This window comes from Ictidomys tridecemlineatus, chromosome 1, assembly GCF_052094955.1.
Source record: "Ictidomys tridecemlineatus isolate mIctTri1 chromosome 1, mIctTri1.hap1, whole genome shotgun sequence".
Taxonomy (NCBI): domain Eukaryota; kingdom Metazoa; phylum Chordata; class Mammalia; order Rodentia; family Sciuridae; genus Ictidomys; species Ictidomys tridecemlineatus.
The window spans coordinates 23907691-23927514 of NC_135477.1; the positions used below are offsets into that span (position 1 = coordinate 23907691).

General features: G+C 53.1%; 1 protein-coding gene across 2 annotated transcripts in view; it reads right to left on the reverse strand.

Annotated features, from left to right (window-relative positions):
* Neurl1 (neuralized E3 ubiquitin protein ligase 1) overlaps window positions 1-19824 on the reverse strand; it is a 72067-nt gene that overhangs the window by 11454 nt on the left and 40789 nt on the right. For both annotated transcript variants that reach the window (XM_021731829.3, XM_078015816.1), the window contains exons 2-3: window positions 8210-8451; window positions 7537-7858 (exon numbers count right to left, since the gene is read on the reverse strand). In XM_021731829.3, coding sequence (XP_021587504.2) covers window positions 7537-7858; window positions 8210-8451 — 564 coding nt within the window. The remainder of the gene's footprint in view (window positions 1-7536; window positions 7859-8209; window positions 8452-19824) is intronic.

The following is a 19824-nucleotide window of genomic DNA, read 5'->3' on the forward strand; positions in this document are numbered from 1 at the left end:
CTGGGCCAGCAGTGCAGGGTAACCAGGGCAGGGCCTTGGCACTGGCACAGGGGCCTCCTTTGAAGCAGGGCCCACCATCAGGCCTGAGTCTTGTTTGTTTGGATTCTCACATCCGGAGCGCTGGATAATCTTTAACCACGGGTCAGCCTACAGCCGCTTGGCCGCCTGGCCAATATCTGCCAGCCCCTGTTTGGAAGGCGCTGCCAGGCCATTTACTGTCTCCATAAACATCCTCCTGCCGGTCTGCATCTGGCACGGGTAGGGGAAGGAGTCCAGGAGGGGGGGTGTGTGGCTTGGACGAACGAGGGGTTTCTCCACTCCTCTGGGCAGTACCCTGGGACCCACACCCGCCTCCACCCTCTCCCTTTAAACTCAACCACGGGAAAGCAAGGAGAAACAAACAAGCTTCCTGAGGTTCATTGAGGGAAGGGTGGAATGTTCCGGAATCGCTCATAGTCACAGACTCTTAGATTTATAGAATCTTCATGCATCTTACAGATTCTCAGAATCATTCAGTCTAGTGGTTCTCAAATTTTCTTCTTTTTTTCTTTTTTTTTCAAGAAGGGAATCTTTTTTGTGCAAAGGAACCAAAGGCTCCAATTTAAGTCTAGGAGGTGGGTGCAGAGCCCTGCCTCACCCTCCTTCTGCACTTCTCAGGTGCCCCAGAGACGCTTCTGTGCAACCCAGTGTTCCAAGGAACCCAGATGGAGAACCAGAGATCGTATTCCAAGAGACAATTTAGACCACACAGTTTTCCTCCTGGCTGGAGGACTGGCTCAGGAGTCTGTCTCTCTTTGGTGGAGGTGGGTGAGGAGGTTAGATTAGATATTCCTTTTTAAACCAAAGACAAGAATGCTTCCCACTTTGTAAATACTTCTGAATCTATGACATCTGTGAGTTAAGTGGGGCGTGTGTAATTATGCCCAAATACTCCACAAAAGGCTGAGGCACAGGGAAGCAAGAGAACTGCCCGCAGCCAGTGAGCGGCCACGTCAAATCTTGATTCAGTCTCTCTCCTGCTTCTGAAACGAGGGCTTTGTCCCCAATACTGCGAGGCCCAGCTCTTCCCTATGAGCACGTCCTAGAGCCCTCCAGATCTCTCCAAGGTCACCAGGACTACATCTTGGGCCAGAGATACTAGGTAGAAATATGAAATTGCCGTTTCAGTAGGTGAGAAGCAGGCCGAGATGGTCACAAATGGCTCCACTGTGCCTGTGCATCTGGACAAGGGCCACACTGCACCCACACCAGGGGCCAGATAAAGCCCTTGGGAACCTTCAGGGAATATAAGGCAGGCAGATGCACCCTTGTCACCAAATAAGGCATTCTGGGACCCCACCTCCTCGTGCCAGCACTGCTGGGGCCCCATTGCCTCTCTGTGCCCAACATGTACAGCTGATCCTTCCTGCCTTGAGTTCTCTCACACCTTGTTCTGGAAGTCACAGGAGGGCCACGGACTTAATAAGGAGCTCAGATGGACTCCCATCTGGAGGTGTTAGGAGGGAAAGCAGCCCAGGCTACTGGGTTCAAATTCATCTCCACCAACTATTGGTTGTGTGGTCTCAGGCAAGTTACCAGGTCTCTCTGTTTCCTTGTCTACAAAATGGGTCCAATAATAACTTTTTGTGTGTGGGGGGGGGGGGGTCATGTACCAGGGATTGAACTCAGGGGCACTCATCCACTAAGCCACATCCCCAGCCTTATTTTGTATTTTATTTAGAGACAGGGTCTCACTGAGTTGCTTAGCACCTGGCTTTTGCTGAGGTTGCTTTGAACTCAAAGTTCCTGCCTCAGCCTCTCAAGCTGTTGGGATTACAGGTGTGCACCACCATACCTGGCAATAATAATTTTTCTTTATAAAGAGAGGGAAGGACAATACATAATGCAAAACTGCTTAGATAACTTAGACCTCCACAAGCTCTGGGTGGTCAAGAGGAGGAAGGATCATCTGGAACAGGGGAGATCAGAGAAGGCTTCCTGAAGGAGGGGAAGATTTGGTACGGGGCCTTGATACAATTGGCAGAATTTGGGGTGAGCAGAAAGGAAGGGTCTGGAAGAGTCTCTGAAACAGAAGAAACAGCAAGATTTTTTTTTTCAGTGCTGGGATAGAACCCAGGGCCTCGAGCATACTAGGCAAGCCCTCTACCACTCTACCACTCTGCTATGTCCCACCATGCTTAGTTGAGATTATTATTATTTTTAATGGGGGAAAAAAGGGAAATTTTCAAAGGAGAAGAAACAGTGATGGACATATCAGCATCCTAGCTGTCCACCATTATAGCACAGGCACCTTAAACTAATATTTATCTATTGGCCCCTGGCAGCCAAGGTTGAGGGTAAATATTGGTTTAGCAGAAGCCCCAGATGGCAGAGGGCATTGCTGACACTCTCAGTGCCACCAAGCTGAGACACACTCTGGGTGGAGCCTGACCTTGTTTAATCTCCAGGGTTGAGGCAGGGGGGTCTTGTTGCAGGACAGACCCCCCCCCCGAAGCAGCCCAGCAGCAGCCTCCATACATTGAGAGTCTCCCTACATCGCCCTCCTCAGTGGCAGGTGGGGGTCCCTCACCAAGACCTGGGAATGAAGCAGAATGCCACAAGCCCTGGCAGCCCCCACCTATCACCCTCCTGGGCTCCACCATCTGGATGTGCCAACAGCTCCCCTCATGTGACCTTATGTCCAGATCATCCTGGGAGATCTGAATTCCAGGCCTGTCCTGGCATCTGTCCATCTGGAGAATTCCCCCACCTCTGAGCCCCGTCCTCCTCTACTGTCCACCGCAGTTCCTCCTATGGAACAACTTGACAGCGCAGAAGCTGTGGGAACATTCCAATCTCCCCGTGCACACCCTCACCCACGAGTTGCCCCTATCTTTCTACTTCAGCCTCCCCGCAAGCATCCGCTCCTCTCCTGCGGCTCCTTCCCAACCCTGCGCCTGTGCACACCCTCCTGAATCACCTTAGCTGTTCCTCCCCAGCCAACCCATTGTTTTCTGCTCTTTGGGATCCTGACTTGAAGCTCATCTCCTACGGGAAGTCCTTCTGGATCGCTCCCCAGCTGCACCCCTACAGTTTTGCTCTTCAGGTCACACTGAATTGAAAAACTGGATTTAGGCCACCTCACTGCAATTACACCGCATGTCCCCAGTGTAAGAACTCCTCAAGGAGGGGTCCCGGTTTTCAGTTCTTGTCTCTCTGACCCCTGCATAGTACTCAAGCTGTAGTGGGCACGGGGGATGCTCAGAGCACCCATGGGTGGATCCGAGCTCACCAGCCCTTTGCCAGGACCACAGCTGCTCTTCCACAGTTAACATTTTGGAGAGGAGCAAGGAGCCCTTAGGAAGCTGGGATAAGAGTTTATCTGCCTTAGTATTAATCACCCCATAAAACTTGTGTTTGTTTAGTTGCTGGCAGGTCCCTCTTCCTGGAGGTAGGAAGCTGTTATTCTTGGAGATACCAGCCTGGACCAGGGAGCCTGGAGAAAAGAGGACGATCTGCTGAGCCCAGCATGATGGCCGGCGGCCTGGGCACCTGAAGCTGGCCTGCTGGGCCATGGCATGGCACCAGCAGGGGCCTGGGTCACCATCAAGGCAGGGAAGAGTGTGACACCAGCCTCTGCCTCCACTCTGCTCCTGGACATCTCATCTATCCATGGCCCAGCTTGCAAACCTACTGTGTGCATACCTACCTATGTGCACTTTGTGCCAGGCACCCAGGACACCTCCGAACCGAGGATAAGACACAGGCCAGGTGAGGTGTAAAGGGCAGGAGGGGACAGGTGCAGGGGCAGGACATCCCTAAAGATCAGACACTGGTTTGGGGGATCATCACCCCAGGAAAGGCTGGCCTGTCCTCAAAGCCACCAATATAGGGCACAACTTTCTTCAAGGAAGAGACAGCTGTGGGGCTGGGGATGTGGCTCAAGCGGTAGCGCGCTCGCCTGGCATGCGTGCGGCCCGGGTTCGATCCTCAGCACCACATACCAACAAAGATGTTGTGTCTGCCAAAAAAACTGAAAAATAAATATTAAAATTCTAAAAAAAAAGAGAGAGACAGCTGCTAAGAAGGGAGCCTAGGAAAAGCAAGAAGAGCTCATGGAATCAGAGTTGAAGGAGAGAGAGACGGACCCTGAAAGACACAGATGTAGTGACAGGGTTGGCAATAGGGAGGGGACAAGAGAAGAAAGAAAATTGACTCTGAGTCTCTACAGGGCCACTGGCATGTCTGAGTGGGGACACGGAGGGAAGGAAGAGAGCCTGCTGCGGCCACCTCAGCTCTCCTGGACGGCTCGCTGCCCCGCCCACTTCTTTTCCCCCCCCCCATCTTTTTTAGCTGCAGATGGACACAATATCTTTATTTACTTATTTTTATGTGGCGCTGAGGATGGACCCAGTGCTTCACACGTGCCAGGCGAGTGCTCTACCGCTGCGCTCCAGCTCCTGCCCCTGCTCTCTGCCTTTTTTACATACACACAAACAATCAATTTAGAAGGAACAAATGAAGAGATATTTTAATCTGCTAATTGAATTTAGGGGCCATAATCAGAGTTTGAAAATGCCCAGGGATTATGGTGATTTATGGCCAGGATGGGAATCAGCTGGGGTTATCTGGGTGCAGAGCAGCCTGCCGGCCAGGAGACGCAGAGGCAACCGCGATACCCCCACCCACCACTGATAGTCAAAGAAGGGGAGTGGGGCCCGGCCAGGTTCCTCTGCATGGGCTGTGTCCCCAAGGCAGGGACCTGCGTACTATTCCCCAGGCCCCCCTCAGCCCTTGGAGGTCCGAACATGTCACCTGGCATGTTCCCCTTCATTCCCACCTGTCCAGAGCCTCTTGAAACAGACAGGCCCAGTCCAAATCTTCTCTCCTGAGAAGCCTCTGGGACTACACCATTCCTCACAGACCTCAGCCTCCTCTGGCCTCAGCCTCCTCTGACTTCCTGCCTCCTTTTATGTTGAAACCTCCTGGAGGACCGGCCCTTCCACATCCCCACATGGGCAAGCCAGGTCCTCATGGGCCTCAGTTTTCTGCCTACCAAAGGGGGAGGAAAAAGACTCCCTCCTGGGTCTGCTGCTGAGAGGTTAAAGCAGCTGCCCGGATGGAAAGCATTATTGTAGATGGAAGGGATCTAGGTCCATAGCGCTTAACAATTTACTACCCCCTTGGTCATGCCTTGGTTGTGTCTGCAGTGTCTGTCTCCCGAACTGACAAGCAAGCCCAGGGCTGTCTGAGGGCCAGGCTGCTCTGTCTCTGCCCCCATCCACCCACTCTGTTCCTTAGCTAGCCAGTCCCTCATGCTCCCATCCATCCATCTCCCCACTCTCCCCTTCCTGCAAACATTACTCAACATCCTCTCAGGCCCAGCTGCGGGTCCACTCTGGAGGGGAGCCTGGCTGGGTAAGACATGGGTGCCTCCCTCAGCGCCCTCTCTATTGTGGGGGAAGAGACACGTAGCTGGGCCCTGGTTCAGCAGAGGCCTCAGTACTGCAAAAAGCGCAGCCCCCATGTGGTAGGACACAGGATGGAGAAGAACATTCCTGGGGAAGGCTTCAGAGAGGAGCAGCTCTTGGACTGGGCCTCCAAGCCAGAGTGGGGGCTGTGAGGAAGAGCATTCTTTGCTCAGGGGAAAGCAGGAACGTTGCCACTACATCCTACACCTTCCCTGCCAAAAGACTGTGACTCTCAAGAGCAGAGACATTCTCCATCTTCCACAATGTGGCAGAACTCAGGGCTGAGTCACAGAATTTACAACCGCTTTACAGAGGAGCCCGAGCCTCAGACAGGAGTGGCCAGGCCGGAGCTTAAGAATCGAGCTTTGGACGTGTACTGTCTTGAGGACACCAGATCACCAAGAAGATGCTCAATTAACCCTGGGCCAAGCACTGCCTTCCCCAGGGTGGGTGAGAATGTCTAACACCTACTGTGTGTCAGCTGTTCCTCATCAGTCCACTCTTCAAAAGAACCCCAGGGTCTATGACCCTATTGCACAATGAGGAAACTGAGTCCCACCCCTGGGACAAAGTGAGACCAGGACCCAACCTGGTCTATCTCTAGCTCAGGCACACCTCTCTGCCCTCCTGCCAGAGGGGGTCTCGTAGGTGCACCCAGGTCCCATCAGAAGTGGGGAGCAGACTGCCGTCGGTCAGTCAGGGCACCCTCCTTCAGCTGACACCTGGAACAGCCCGTTTCAGGCTTTCAGTGTGTCAGCGTGAATGCCGAAACCTTTCATTGACTTGAGAAACAGAAAGTTCCCAAACTGTGAGTTAATAAAAACAACCTTCTGATGTTCAGGACTCCACAAACAGGCTTCTGGCCATTACTCATGTCTTTGTTGTTGTTTTAATTTTGGCTGTTTGAACCCAGGGACACACTACTCACTGAGTTATATCCCCAGCCCTTTTTATTTATTTGTTACTTACTTTGTTTTTACTTTCACTCTCTTTACTCAAGAAAAAGTGTTTTTGAAAGGTTCCACTGTTTCTATGCTTTGAATTCAGAAAGGGGGCGGGGGTACTGAACCACCGTCACTGCATTTCTCCCTGCGAGGAGAAGGGGTGTGGATGGGAGATGGAAGCAGAAGCAAACACTGGCTGGGCAAACACTTGGTACCCAGGACTGCTGGACACTCGCTCACAGGGACTCTTCCCACCAACCCATTTCACAATGAGGAAGCTGTGTCAGGCTCCGGCAGGCTCTGCCCAGGGACAAAGACAGTTCGCTAACGTGCTGATCTGTACCCAAAGTCTACCACACACAGGAATGCTGCGGCAGGAAGTCTGTACCTTAGTGCTCCAGGCCACCTCTGATGATCCCTCTCCCAGCCACCCACCACCCCCACAGTATGTCAGTCCTCCCTCTGCAAGAGGATAGCTTGGAGCCTGGAGGTACCTGGAAGTCTTGGCCATTCCTGGCCCCCCAGTGCCTTCTGCTTCCTGCCCCATCTCTTACCCAACCTCCCTGTGAAAAGCACTTAGGAAGGTATGGAGCCCAGGCTCTGGGAAGGCTGCAGACCCAGGACTAAGAGCCTCACTTTGGAGCTGGACAAACTCAGGGCAGAGCATTGATTCCACACTCACAGGCCTCATGACTCCACCTCCCTGAACTTGAGTCTCTGCCTCTATAGGCCCAATATTTCCCAGGGTGTGATGAGAACAGGCAATCATGAAGTGTCTGGCATCCAGTAAGACCTCTGTAAACGAGGGCTACTACGATGAACACTGATGACTTCTGCAGGTGGGATCTCAAGGCTATTGCTGATGGCAAAGGTTGTACACTGCTCAGAGGTACCACCTGAGGGGCTGCAGAGGGGAGGGGTCTCACCTGGGTTCCACCTGCCGAAGCTGTGGCTGAGAGGAAGCGAGCTCTCTGCAGCACAATGGTCCCAGAGCTGCCCTGGAGCCCCTCAGCCCTGGGGCTGCTGCCAAGTTGAGGAGGAGAAGTCCCCTGCCTGATGGCACTGAGCAGTGTCAAGGCGCAGCACCTGGAGACTGAGGGATGTGCCATGCCCCTCAGGGACCAGAGGGAGTGGTCACTCACCTAGCAGTTGGACGCCCCGCGTCAGGCCGTAGACATCCACCAGGGCCCAGAGTGGGTCAGCCGTGCGGACCCCATTGAAGAAGAGCATGGCGGCCGAGTCGTTGATGCGGTAGAAGACACGGCCCTTCTTGTCCACCCAGAAGGCAATGATGTTGCCCTCGTTGGCAAACTCCTCAGGCAGCGCCTTGGCCCAGAAGCCACTCTGGGACACCAGGTCGGGGCAGGCGTACTTGGGAAGCGAGTCCGGGTGGATGCGCGATGGGTCCTTGCTCGTGAAGCCCAGTCGCAGGGCCCCGCTCCAGCAGCACTGCTTCTTGGTGATCTGGTGGCAGGGGGTGGCCTCAGCCCAGCCACTCCCCCTTCAGACAGACCAGGGGAAGGGAGGGCACCCTTCTCTGCAAACCACCCTCAGCAGACCTCCAGGGATGTCCTGCAGCCTGTCCTTTCCCTCCCCCGGGAGCCTTCTCATGGGCTGGGGAGAGTCAAGCGGTTCCCATGGCCACTCCCAGCCCCATTCCTCTTTGTCACCAAGGAAGGCTGGGGGAGAGTAAGGAAGAGAGGGAAGGGTGGCAGTGGAAAGGAAAGAGATGGGACAGGGGGCTAATGGCATTAACAGCAGACCCTGGCTGTGGGGAGAGGGTCAGAGGCACAAGGGGACATAGGGCGGGCCCACCTTTAGCCTGACTTGCTCATAGATGAGCACCGGGCGGTTACTGAAGGTGATGGCGTTGCAGAAGCTGGCCTGCCTCTTGACGGCCTTGTGGCTGAGGTCCATGAGGATCTGGGAGCCCTTGGTGTGTGGGTGGAAGAGCAGCGGCGTGGCCGGGAGCCCCCCGCTGGGTAGCACTGGTGGGCAGTGCTTCTGCTTGTGGTGGCATCTGTGAGAATTGACGGGGAAGGGGCCCCCGATGGAGTCTGCAAAGGAACAGGCCACAGTGTCAGAGAACTTAGCGGGTCTGAGAACCAGACTAGGTCCCCCAGGGAAGAGCCCAAGGCTAGGGCATAAGCAGACAGCACCTGTCTGTCACCCAGTATTTCCACCATCGCTGCCACCTGGCACCATGGCCACTTTACCACTGTCCTCTCTTGCTGCCATGTGCCACAATCTCCCAGGTCACCTTCTCCCATCATCCTTTATTGGTTTGCTATCCACTTCCATCCACCCTCTCATCCTCCTCATTTGTCTTAATGCCATCCACCAGCTACCCACCCACCCACCCAGCCATGAGCACCTCCACCACTGAATTATAGCCTTTGCATCTACTGACTACCAGGCTCTGTCCTAGGCACTGCAGCTACAGACACGAAACATGGATGGATCCTGTCCTCCTGAAGCCACAAGTCCAGAAAGGGAGACAGACATGGACATTCTGTTATCACAGCACACAGTGACAAACACCAAAAGGACCAACAGGCAGGTCACTTCTCAGGAAGGCCTCCTGGGGGAGAGTTGAATCGAGGTGACACTGGAGCTGGGCAGGCTTGAGGTCCATGAGGGACCACTACAGGGAGGAAGAGAGAGTCTCTGCAGCATCAGACCCAGAACTGTGTCCACCATCATGTCCCTCCCTCAGGGTCACCTCTGTCCCACATCAGGTTTAGACAGTTCTAGAAAATGGAGTAGAGAATGGGGCAGGGCTTGGCTGAGGAGCAGACACTTTACAAACCATTGTGGTTGGCATGAGATGGGGCAAGGAGAGGAAGGAGCGCAGAGCTAGGTGTTAGGTGTCTGTGTCTGTCACTCGCTGGCTGTGTGACTCTGGAGAAGACACTTCTCTCTCTGGCCCAGGGGGTGGCCTCTGTCCCTTGCTCTAAGACACAAATCAGGAGCTGGGCAGCATGACTACGTGGGCTGGGGGCTAGGGGCTTGGGGCCCTCAGTGCCTCCTCAGGAGCTGTCCTCACCAGCCCTTCAGGAATTGGAGGACCTGTCCATTCTGTCATCTTAAGGAAAGAGAGCCACTGCGGACAGGGAAGAAGGAGGTGGAGGGATTCCAAGCCTCAAAAGGTGACTGGGGTTTTCTGGGATGTTGCAAATTTTTAGTTCCTCCAAGACAGGAATTTAGTAATGCGGAGAAGAGCCGCCTCAGCTCTGCCCAGACCCTGCCACTGCAGAGGAGGGGGAGGAAGAGGAAGCTGGGAGGCGGCGGGCAGAGACCTCGGTCCAGGCTGCCGGCTCTGGTTTCATCTCTTGGCATCTCTGCTCCCTCCTTCTCGGAGGGCCCCGAGCACCAGCTCCCGCAGCCCAGGACCAGCCATGCCCCGGGGAACAGTCCTTGAGGCCTGTCTGGAGCAGCTTCCTGCATGCCAGGCCTGAGAGGTGGGGGTGCGTGAGGAAGGCTGGCCTTGCTCTCACCGAGGAGACAAGACGTTCTGGAACTGCCAAACCACGCAAGGCTTTAGAGCCGCCAGGCTGCCAGGGCTGGAGTTGCTCGGAGAGCCCCAGACAGCCCGGGAAGCTTCCTGGGAGAAGCCAAATGAACTCTGGAGAGGGCAGAGGAAGGGGAGTCACTCCAGGAAGGAGACGGTTGGGGTGAAGGGCAGAGGGTGTGCTGCCTGGAAAAGGTGCCCACTGGGCTCGGGCCGCCTCAGACACAGCTTGACTCTCAGTTTCAAATAAGACCTGCTGGGGAAAGGAAGCATTTCACGCTGTTTAGGGACTATCCACACTAGAAAGAAACTATAAAGGGGAGAAAACCCCTGCTGCGTGAATGGAAAAGCTCAGAGCATCTGTGCGGGGACCAGTACTCAGTGGGCAAAAGCAACGAACTGCTGACACAGGTGACGACACAGATGCCTGCAAAATAATCAGGCTGGGTGACACGAGCCAGCCTAAAAACCCAGCACGGTCCACGGAGCCACCGCAGAACCCCTGTTCCTCTCTCAAGCCTTCCTCTCCTTCCACTCTGCCCCATTTTTACCAAATTCCAGGAAGGACAAACCAAGCTACAGCAATCAAAAGCAGGAAAGTGGGTGCCCAGGGCAGCAGGGGGAGGGGGAGGGATCACCAAGGAGCAAGGGGCAGCATTTGGAGGTTCATGCTCGTCATCCTGATGGTGGTGGTGGTGATTTTATAGGTGTAAACATGTTAAAACACCTCACGTCATACACTTCAAGGACGCATGGTTTATTGAATGGCAAACATACCTCAATAAGGCAAGTTGAGGGTTTTTTGTGGAGGAGGGGTTCTAGGGACTAAACCCAGGGGCACTTTGCCACTGAGATACATCCCCAGCCTTCTTATTTTTTTTAAATATTTATTTTTTAATTGTAGTTGGACACAATACCTCTATTCCATTCATTTATTTTTATTTGGTGCTGAGGATCGAACCCAGGGCCTCGCTCATGCTGGGTGAGTGTTCTATCGCTGAGCCACAATCCCAGCCCCAGCCTTCTTATTTTTCATTTTGAGATTAGGTCTTGCTAAGTTGCATAGGGCTTTGTTAAGTTGCTGAGGCTGGCCTTGAACTTGAGATCCTCCTGCTTCAGCCACCCAAGTCCCAGGGGCTGCAGGCCTATGCCACCTTGCCCAGCCAATAGTTAGTTTTCAAAGCCCACTGAGCCCAGCTACCTACTGGAGCTTCTCCTTTAGAGTCCTCACTCCCCATTCCTCCAACCAGAGCCCATAGACCTCAGCTAAAGCAGGGCCTCAGCTTCTTTCAAGATGTCTCCTCTCCTTCCCACCCATCCCTATTAGGGTTCTGGGGCTCTAGGTAAAAGTCCAGAAAACAGGGACTGGGGTGATGGCTCAGCGGTAGAGCACTCACCTAGCGCGTGTGAGGCCCTGAGTTCAATCCTCAGCACCACATAAAAATAAATAAATAAAGGTATTGTGTCCAACTACAGCTAAAAAATAAATACCTTAAAAAAGTCCGGAAAACACTGGCTCTAGGCAAATATGGTGGAAATGCCCAGGACCCAGAGATCCAGGACCTGGAAGGACATTCCCCAAGGCTTCCCTTCCACAGGGAGGACCCAAGGGTACAGATTCCAGGGTTGGGTGGGGGTGGGGAAGGGACAGCACAGAGTCCACAGGCTGAGTGACAGTAGAACAACTGGAGAAGGTGAACGTACATAGGATACCCTTGTCCTGGGGGCCCAACATGCACTCAGACATATGACCTCCAAAAGCCCTACTTGTGCACACACACCAGTGAGAACACAAAGGCCATCCCAACCCTAAGGCACACCAGAGGGAGAAGGGTTCATCCCTCTTCCTTATCCTGAGACCAGGAATCCCACATTGACATATGCATGTCTTCGTGTACATGTGGTTGTACAAAACAACACACAGAAAACAGGTGCCCGTCACACAAAGGCCATACATTTTTAATAATCATGGCAGTCCTGTGCCAAGCTCTGGGAGGGTTTTTTCTTTGGTGGGGGTGGGTAACCAGGAATTGAACTAAGGGGCACTCAACCACTGTGCCACATCCCCAGCCCTATTTTGTATTTTATTTAGAGACAGGGTCTCACTGAGTTGCTTAGCACCTCACTATTGCTGAGGCTGGCTTTGAACTTATGGTCCTTCTGCCTTGGCCTCCTGAGCTGCTGGGATTACAGGTGTGTGCCACCGCACCCAGCTTGAACTGGGAGTTTTACATATCCTCACACCAAATTTATGAAGTAGGAAGGGTCTTTATCAACTCATTTTATCAATGACACAGGAGGTAAAAAATGGAAGTCAAACCCACAATCTAACTCCAGGACTGTCATTTAGCTATTAAGCTTTGAATAACCGGGAAATCATGGTTTTAGCATTCTGGGTACATTTTTTAAAAGCACTTTAAAATTCAATTATAACTTACAAATGTGAAAAAAAAAAAAAAAAAAAAAGCTCATCCAGGTACCACCTAAAATCATGCCATGGAACGTTTTTATCAAACTGCCTTCATAAGACACATAGAGCCACCAAAACACAAAAATACAAACCACTGGCTGGGAACATAGCTCAGCTGGGAGAGTGCTTGCCTTGCATGCACCACGCCCTGGGTTCAATCCCCAGCACCAGGAAAAAAAGAAGAAATCCAAACCATGTTCTCAGCCCTTGTCCACGGCCTGCAGGATGCAGCCGGAGACAGCCAGTGTGGCAAACAGGTTGGCAGTTTCTAATAAAGCCACACACCTCCCACACAACAAAGCACTCGCACTTCTGGGCATTTTCCCAAGAGAAATGAAAACACATCCAGACAATGACCTGTACATAATGTATAGCTGCTTTATTCATAATGATCCCCAACTGGAAACAATTCAAAAAAACCTTCCACTGTGAACAGATAAAGAAAATGTGGTACGTGCATAGGATTACCGTTCTGCAAGAAAAACAGCAATGACAACAGAGACGCACACAACAAGGACAAACTCAAAAGCATGCCAAGGAGAGAAGCCAGATACACAAGGCTACCTACTGTGGGACACCATCCGTGTGACATTCAGGAAAAGGCAGAAGCAGGGAGGGAGAGATCAGTGGGTATCAGCATTTGGGGGAAGATATGACCACACCAGGGCATGAAGGAAGTTTTCTCAATGACAGAATTGCTCTCTAGCTTGCTGGTGTAGTGGTTACGCAACTCACACATTTGTCAAAAAAAAAAAAAATGAATGAACATTATGCCTCAATTAAAAAGCAACAACTAATAATCCAGGTCTTCATGAAGATGGAGGGAGGAGAGGCTAGTGCTCCCAAGGCACCCCATCGCTCTGCCCCAGGCAGTGCTAGGATTTGGATCATCTCACAGGAGACCTCCCAAAGCTGAGATGGGCCTGCCACTCTAACCCTTAATTTTAAGTCCCTTCCACATCTCTGAAATGAAATGGGTGCTGTTCCCTGTCCCTCATGGGTGTGGAGAGAGAGCACTCTAACAGTTGCAAAGCACCATGTCCTGATTCCTGGGGTCTGAGAAATTCCGAGCACCTTCTTCCTACAGGAAGGTCTCCAAGGCCATCAAATAGCCAGAGGTCAGGCTGCCAGGAGGAGCTGGTCCCAACCCCTTCTCTCAGAGCTCAAGCTGTCTGAGTGATGTCTACTGGGCACCTCTTGCCCTTGGACCATGGGCTCCTGCAATTGGTAGGTTCTAGACACACCCCTGACCCGACCCTCCCATACCTCTGGACACCTGAAATCCCGAATACTCCAAATCTCAAGTCCTGCCTCAGAAATCAACATCCCTGGATCAGCTCTTTCCTGTCCACTCTGTTGTTACAACCATAGTTCAGGCCATGTCACTTCTCTTTTGAATCAGGACCAGGCCCACTGTGTCCAGCCACATAGGCTGTGTCCCGAACACTCCCAGGATGTGCTGTTCTCATGGATGACCATGTGAATTGGGGGCCAAAAGCCGAGGTCCTGGCCAGGGTGGCCACCATCTTGAGTCTCTGCTTCTGCTATCTCCCTCTCCCATCTCAGCTGGCCTGAAAATCCCTGGGAGCAGGAGACAGAAAGCAAAGTGGGAATTAACCCGAGCACAGCTCTGGTATCAAGGGTCCAGAGAGGGCCACTGGAGACAGGGCTCCTTCCCTACACCATCCAACTTCCTCCCCGCACTTTGACATGCACCATGACCCCGTCAGGTCTCCATTCTAAGATGAGTAAATTACAGTCTAGACTAGTGAAGCAACTTGTTTGAGGCCACCCAGCAATTCTGTAGCAAAACTAGGACCTCAGCACTGGTCTTCCAATGCCATGTCCACAGTCCTTTACCCTCTGCAGCACCTAAAACTAGAATTCATTTCCCTAGAGTCCAAGACGGTAGGCTGTGGGGGCTCAAGGTGGTGGGCATGTGGGGGGCACAACTAACCTACCAGGGGCCAGGGACCCTGAGTGGACCCCCCATCATGACACCTGACTCCCACAGAGCCCCCAGAGAGGGCCCCCTTAGTGACAGCTTTACAAGCTTCTTGGGAGCCCCAGGGGCCCTGCTCTGGCAAAGCTGCAGCTGACACATGGAAACTCACCCCCATGGCCCCAGTCCTCCAGGGCATTCATGAGCTGCCAGACACAAGCCTGGCCAGCCCTCGGGCTGACCCTCGCCAGCTCTGGATCACATTCTTGCCCCTGGCAGGGTCCCAGGGGAGAAGCCTGAACACATAGTCTCCAGAATGAGCTGCCCATGGCCCACACCAAGCTCTGCCCCAGAACCACTGTGGAGCCCCCATGTCCAGCCTAGCCATCAAGGAGAGACAGGGAGCAGGAGGTCACCACTCAACCAGAGCAGTGGCCCTTACCCTGATGATGGTGGCCAACCCCCACGTGGCTCAACAGGCAGTGTCTTGACTTTTTCCCATTGTCACTCTGACACAGCCCTCAGAGCTAAGTTGCATGTCAAGGTCACCCGGTCAGAGTGAAGAGCCCAGGGCCTAGACCCAGGCCTGACTGCCTCCCAGCCCAGCAGCTCCATCTCCAACTGGGAGGCCTCTGGGAGCTTTGCTCTTCTCATCAATAAAATGGAATCACAGCAGACCTTCTTCGTGGGATTCTTGTGATGATTAAATGAGATGCTGTATGTAAAACTCAGGAAGTGGCTGCTGTTATTATGATTATTACCATAAGTTTCATTGTTCCATCCCTTCCTACCTCCACATGTTGACTCAGACCATTCTCCCTGCCCCAACTCAGCCTCTGCAAATCCTGCCTATCTTAAGGCCCAGCTGAGTTCCACTGCTTTTGAGATCACCTTGCCCTTAATCCATGGCTCTGAATCCTAATGCAAGCCTTGTCATTTCCATCTCCTATGAAGGAGGCTTGTCTCCCTTTCTGGAAAATGGGGCGGGGCCACAATCCCAAGCGTTGGAGGCAGGAGGCCCTGGTTCAAACCCTCACCAGCCACAGATTTGCTACATGACTTTGGGCAAGTTGCTTCACCTTTCTGGACCTTGAGTTCTTTTTCTGGCTCATCATAACTGCTCTGCCCCCTCTCCAGGTGGTTGTGCAGGTTCAGCGAGTTCATGGATGTGAAAGAATTTTGCAAATTTGAATACCTGACCTCAACATGTCTTACAATTTCTTTAATAAATACAACTACTACCACCATAGGACTACTACTGGGCTTGTTTCAGCCCAGTGGGAGGCCAGACAACTGTAGTCTTATTTTATTCCAAACGCTCTAATCTCAGATTGCCAAGACAGTCCTCATGTTGACTAGCTTGCACGCACTAACTGAACAGGGCTCCCTCTGGGGTAAAGAATTTGAGAGAAAGGGTGGAGACCCCTGACTGGAGGCAGGAGGGCCATTGGGAGGGGACTTGGGTGAAGGAATGATTGCAAACCTGGGCAGAAGTGAGCCTCCTGGTCTCCTTGGAGGGGCCCTTTGACTGCTCTTCCCTCCAGGTGTGGCCAAAGCCCATTTCTCAGCTGCAAACCTTTCCATCCCCTTCCCACCACGTACCTGCCTTTCTCTCAGTTATCAAGCGGACCTCAATTCCTTTCCAACCCCTAAACTTGGTTAGGGGCACTGCTCTGGATCTGTGGGGACTTCCATGCCCCCAAGCTGAGCATCCATCACCAAGCAGACTTTCCCAATCCTGGTTCCTCCCAATCCCCCAAGGGCCTCGGTGTGCACATTGCCTTGACTTGGCTCTTCTGTATCCAGAACACCATCCTTGTGAGACTGAGAAAGACAACTCAGACCAGTTTCCATATTCTGCAAAGCAGTTTCCTGGCTGGGAAAGGCTGCAGGGTTCTTTGTGCCTATCTGTCCCCCTGATGGACCATGAGCCTCCTGAAGGCAGAGAACATCATCTCTTTTTTTAAACTGCTATCTCCCTAGTGCCTAGCTCTGAGCACATAGCAGGTATTCAACAAAAGCTGTTGAAGGAATTGCCAGTTTGATTCTTCCATCTGTTTTGCAACTAGCAGGTGTTCAGGTAGGACTCACTTTGTGCCTTGCCCTTTCTAGTGGCCAGTGGACACATTGCAAAACAGAGGGAATAAATGGGGTAGCTTCCTCCTCTGCCCAGCACCAAGATCCCAGGCCACACCCCTGACTAGAGCTGTGCATGCTCAAGAACCTTCAGCCAGATGTGGTAGCTCACGTCTGTAATCCCAGTAGCTGGGTAAACTGATATAGGAGGATTCCAAGTTCAAGACCAGCCTCGGCAATTTAGTGAGGCCCTAAGCAACTTAGCAAGACCCTGTCTCAAAAAATAAAAAGGACTGGGGATATGGGGGGGGGGGGAGGCCCTTCAATAGCTACCCACCTGCTGGCAGGGAAAAAGGAAGAGAAAGGAAGTCTGTGTGTGTTGATCTTTCTTGTATACCAGACACTGCACCCGCCCTTCATATCCAAACTTGACTTGCCCTCCCAATCCCGATCTGTGGGAAGCCACCCGTACTGTGGTGATTCCCATCCTCCTCATGGCCTTCCTGCCCTTATGTGGCCTCCTTCTCCCCCAAGCATGGACTGGACGGACCCAAAGTTCACTTTTAGAGTAGAATACAGCCGAAGTTATGCATGTCACTCCCAAGACCAAGTTATCAAAAACACCATCATTTCCGTCTTGGTCACTCTCCCTGGCCTCTCTGGAGCTGCTCCCTCTGGGAAGGCCAACTGCCATATCACAGGAGGCCCCCTGGAGACTCCCATGTTGTGGGGGACCAAGAATGCCAACAACTGAGTAAGCATGGAAATGGCTGCCCTCCAGGCGAGCCTTCAGATGAGGCTATAGCCCCAGCCAATATGACCGCATCCTCGCGAGAGCACCCAGTGAACCACACCAGATTCCTGACCACAGAAGGTGAGATAGTTGAATGTTTGTTGTTTTAAACGCTAAGGTTTGTACAGCAATAGATAATTAGTGCAGGACTGATAATTTCGTTTGGTAGATAAGGAAACAGAGGCTCTGAGAACTAGTGACTCGTCAAGGTCACATAGCTGTAAGGGGGCGGGGCTCAGCCCTGAACTCTGATCTGTCACACCAGTGTGCTCAGCACTCTCTCCCCGGCCTGAGCCTTCCACTCCACCCAAGCCAGTTTCTCCTTGACCTCTCAGCCCTCGCGCACACACCTTCAACCCAGAGTGAGGAGCCACGTTAGCACCCTATCGTCTCCCCAGAGCACCTGACTGCCTATTGCCTGGAAGAATGAACAGAACATGATGCCCAGGTGGGGAGTGTGTCCAGGAACAGACGACTGCCACCTCCATAGCCAAGTGCATCTCCAAACCAAGCCTCTCTCACTCACTGTGACACCCAACCTGCCATTCCCAGCAGCCAGATGTGCAGGCAGCTGTGCCTCTGAAAATCCTCACTGCTGGGAGGCAGACCAGTCCTCCTCCTCTTCCCTTTTCCTACCTCAAGGTTCCAGAAGGGGATTCTGGATGATTCAGCTTCCTATCCCTGTCTTCCCAGTACCTCTCCAAAGTCCACCAGGCCAGGCCTGAGACAATGAGGGGAGGCATGACTCACATCAAAACACCCTGCCACACAGACCTCCACCCTGAGCTCCCCCGCCTGTGTGCATGCATACACACAGAAGGTGGGAGTGCCTAACAGGGGACATGAGCACTCCGGGAACACTGTCCTGGGGCCTGCCACAGCTGCAGGTGCAAGGGCAACCACACCCAGGCCTGAGGCACCTCCACAAAACCTTCATGAAAGCCTGACCCCATTTACCACAGGCCAGTGCTCTGCTAGGGAGCCTGTTAGTCCACTGGATCCTTGCTACACCTCTGCAGGAAGACCTTGCCATCCCCAGTCCATGCACGAGGATGCTGAGACTTGGGCAGACAAAGGGACCGACCCTAAGACACACAGCCAGCAAGAGCAGAGCAGCCGACTCTCACCCAGAACAACTGCCCCAACTCCCCTTCCTCTCTGCACTCAGCTGCCCAGCTCAATCTCACCTCTTCTCCCAGACACCCACCTTCAGCTCCAGCAGGCAGCAGTACCCCACACACTTCCCACTTCCCCACTGACTGAGCACCTGATGGTGTCCACTGAGCACCGAGCACTGGGCTGAGTTAAGGGAACATGGAGCTGGGTCAGCCTACCACCTGCCCTTTTAGAGCCCGCAGGCCCAGTGGGATGCAGGTGTGCCTGTGCACAGAAGGTGCACAGGGAGCTCCAGGGAGCTCACCTTGGCCTAAGCCCCCACCACTGCTGCTGGGAAACTGGTGGCTCATAAGACCATGGGATGCCTCCTCCCCCGCTGCTGGCTTGAGGACTAAGGAACCCAAGAAGGAGAAGCAGAGAGTCAGTCTGATAGGACAAGGCCTGGCATCCCCTCTGAGTCACCAGCCGCATGACTTTAGCTAGCCATTTCCTTTTCCAGAGCACAGTATCCCCTTCTGTGAAAGGAGGGAGTAGGAACCAATATCTCAGGTCCCTGAACCCTGGCACCCCCAGCACTCAGGTTTGTGAAACCCAGAGACAAAGCTGGGAGTGACATGTCTGAGTGTGCATCAGGTGTTATCCAAGTGTCAGTCCCTCAGCAGTGGTCCGCCCCTTGCCCTGGGAGGGAGTGCCTAAGGGAGGTGGCCGAGGAAGAATAGAAAGTGAAGAGAAAAGAAGAGGGGGTCAGGGAGAGGAGAGGGGGCTTCTCAGAACCACTGCTGCCTCCCTTTGTGAGCCCCCGCCCCACCCCCACCAGCCTGCCCACAAGACCAGGAGCAGCTCTGGGAACCTGCCTGATTAAAGAGATCAAGCCTGCCACTGCCCAAACCATTTCCAACTGGGAATTCATTTCCCCTGTGAGTCCCCTGCCAGGCTGGTCCCAGAGGAGCCTGATTCCTCACCAGCAGCCTCACCACACATACACACACATGCACGCACACACACACACACACACACAGAGGCATGTCATAGGCACAGAATATACCACAAATGTGGCTGCTCACATAGAAACACAGAACAATACACAATCCCTTCAACACACAGACAAGAGACACATAACAGAGGTATACAAAGACAGACCCAAAACACACTCTGTGGACACCAAACACACAGAGACCCAAAACACATCCTCATGCACAAAACTAGATCATGCCACCACCACCCTAGAGTCCCGAGTCAGTCTCTGCCACTTCCCCTTCATCCACCATAGTCCAGCAATCCAAAATTTGGGGGCTTTAGGCAAACCAAAAGCCCAAGGCCACAGAGGAAATACAAACTAGGACCACGTCAACGTGTCTTTGGGGAGTCTGTGCAGACTGAAAGCACCACTAAGAAGGAGCCAAGCCCTGAACCTCACACTGGCCCCATGCCCCTCCCAGGAGGCAAAACCACCAAGTAGCTGGTGTGTGCATACAGGGTGGGCATGAGTGCAGAAGCGTAGGACGTGCAGGCAGGGGTTCTG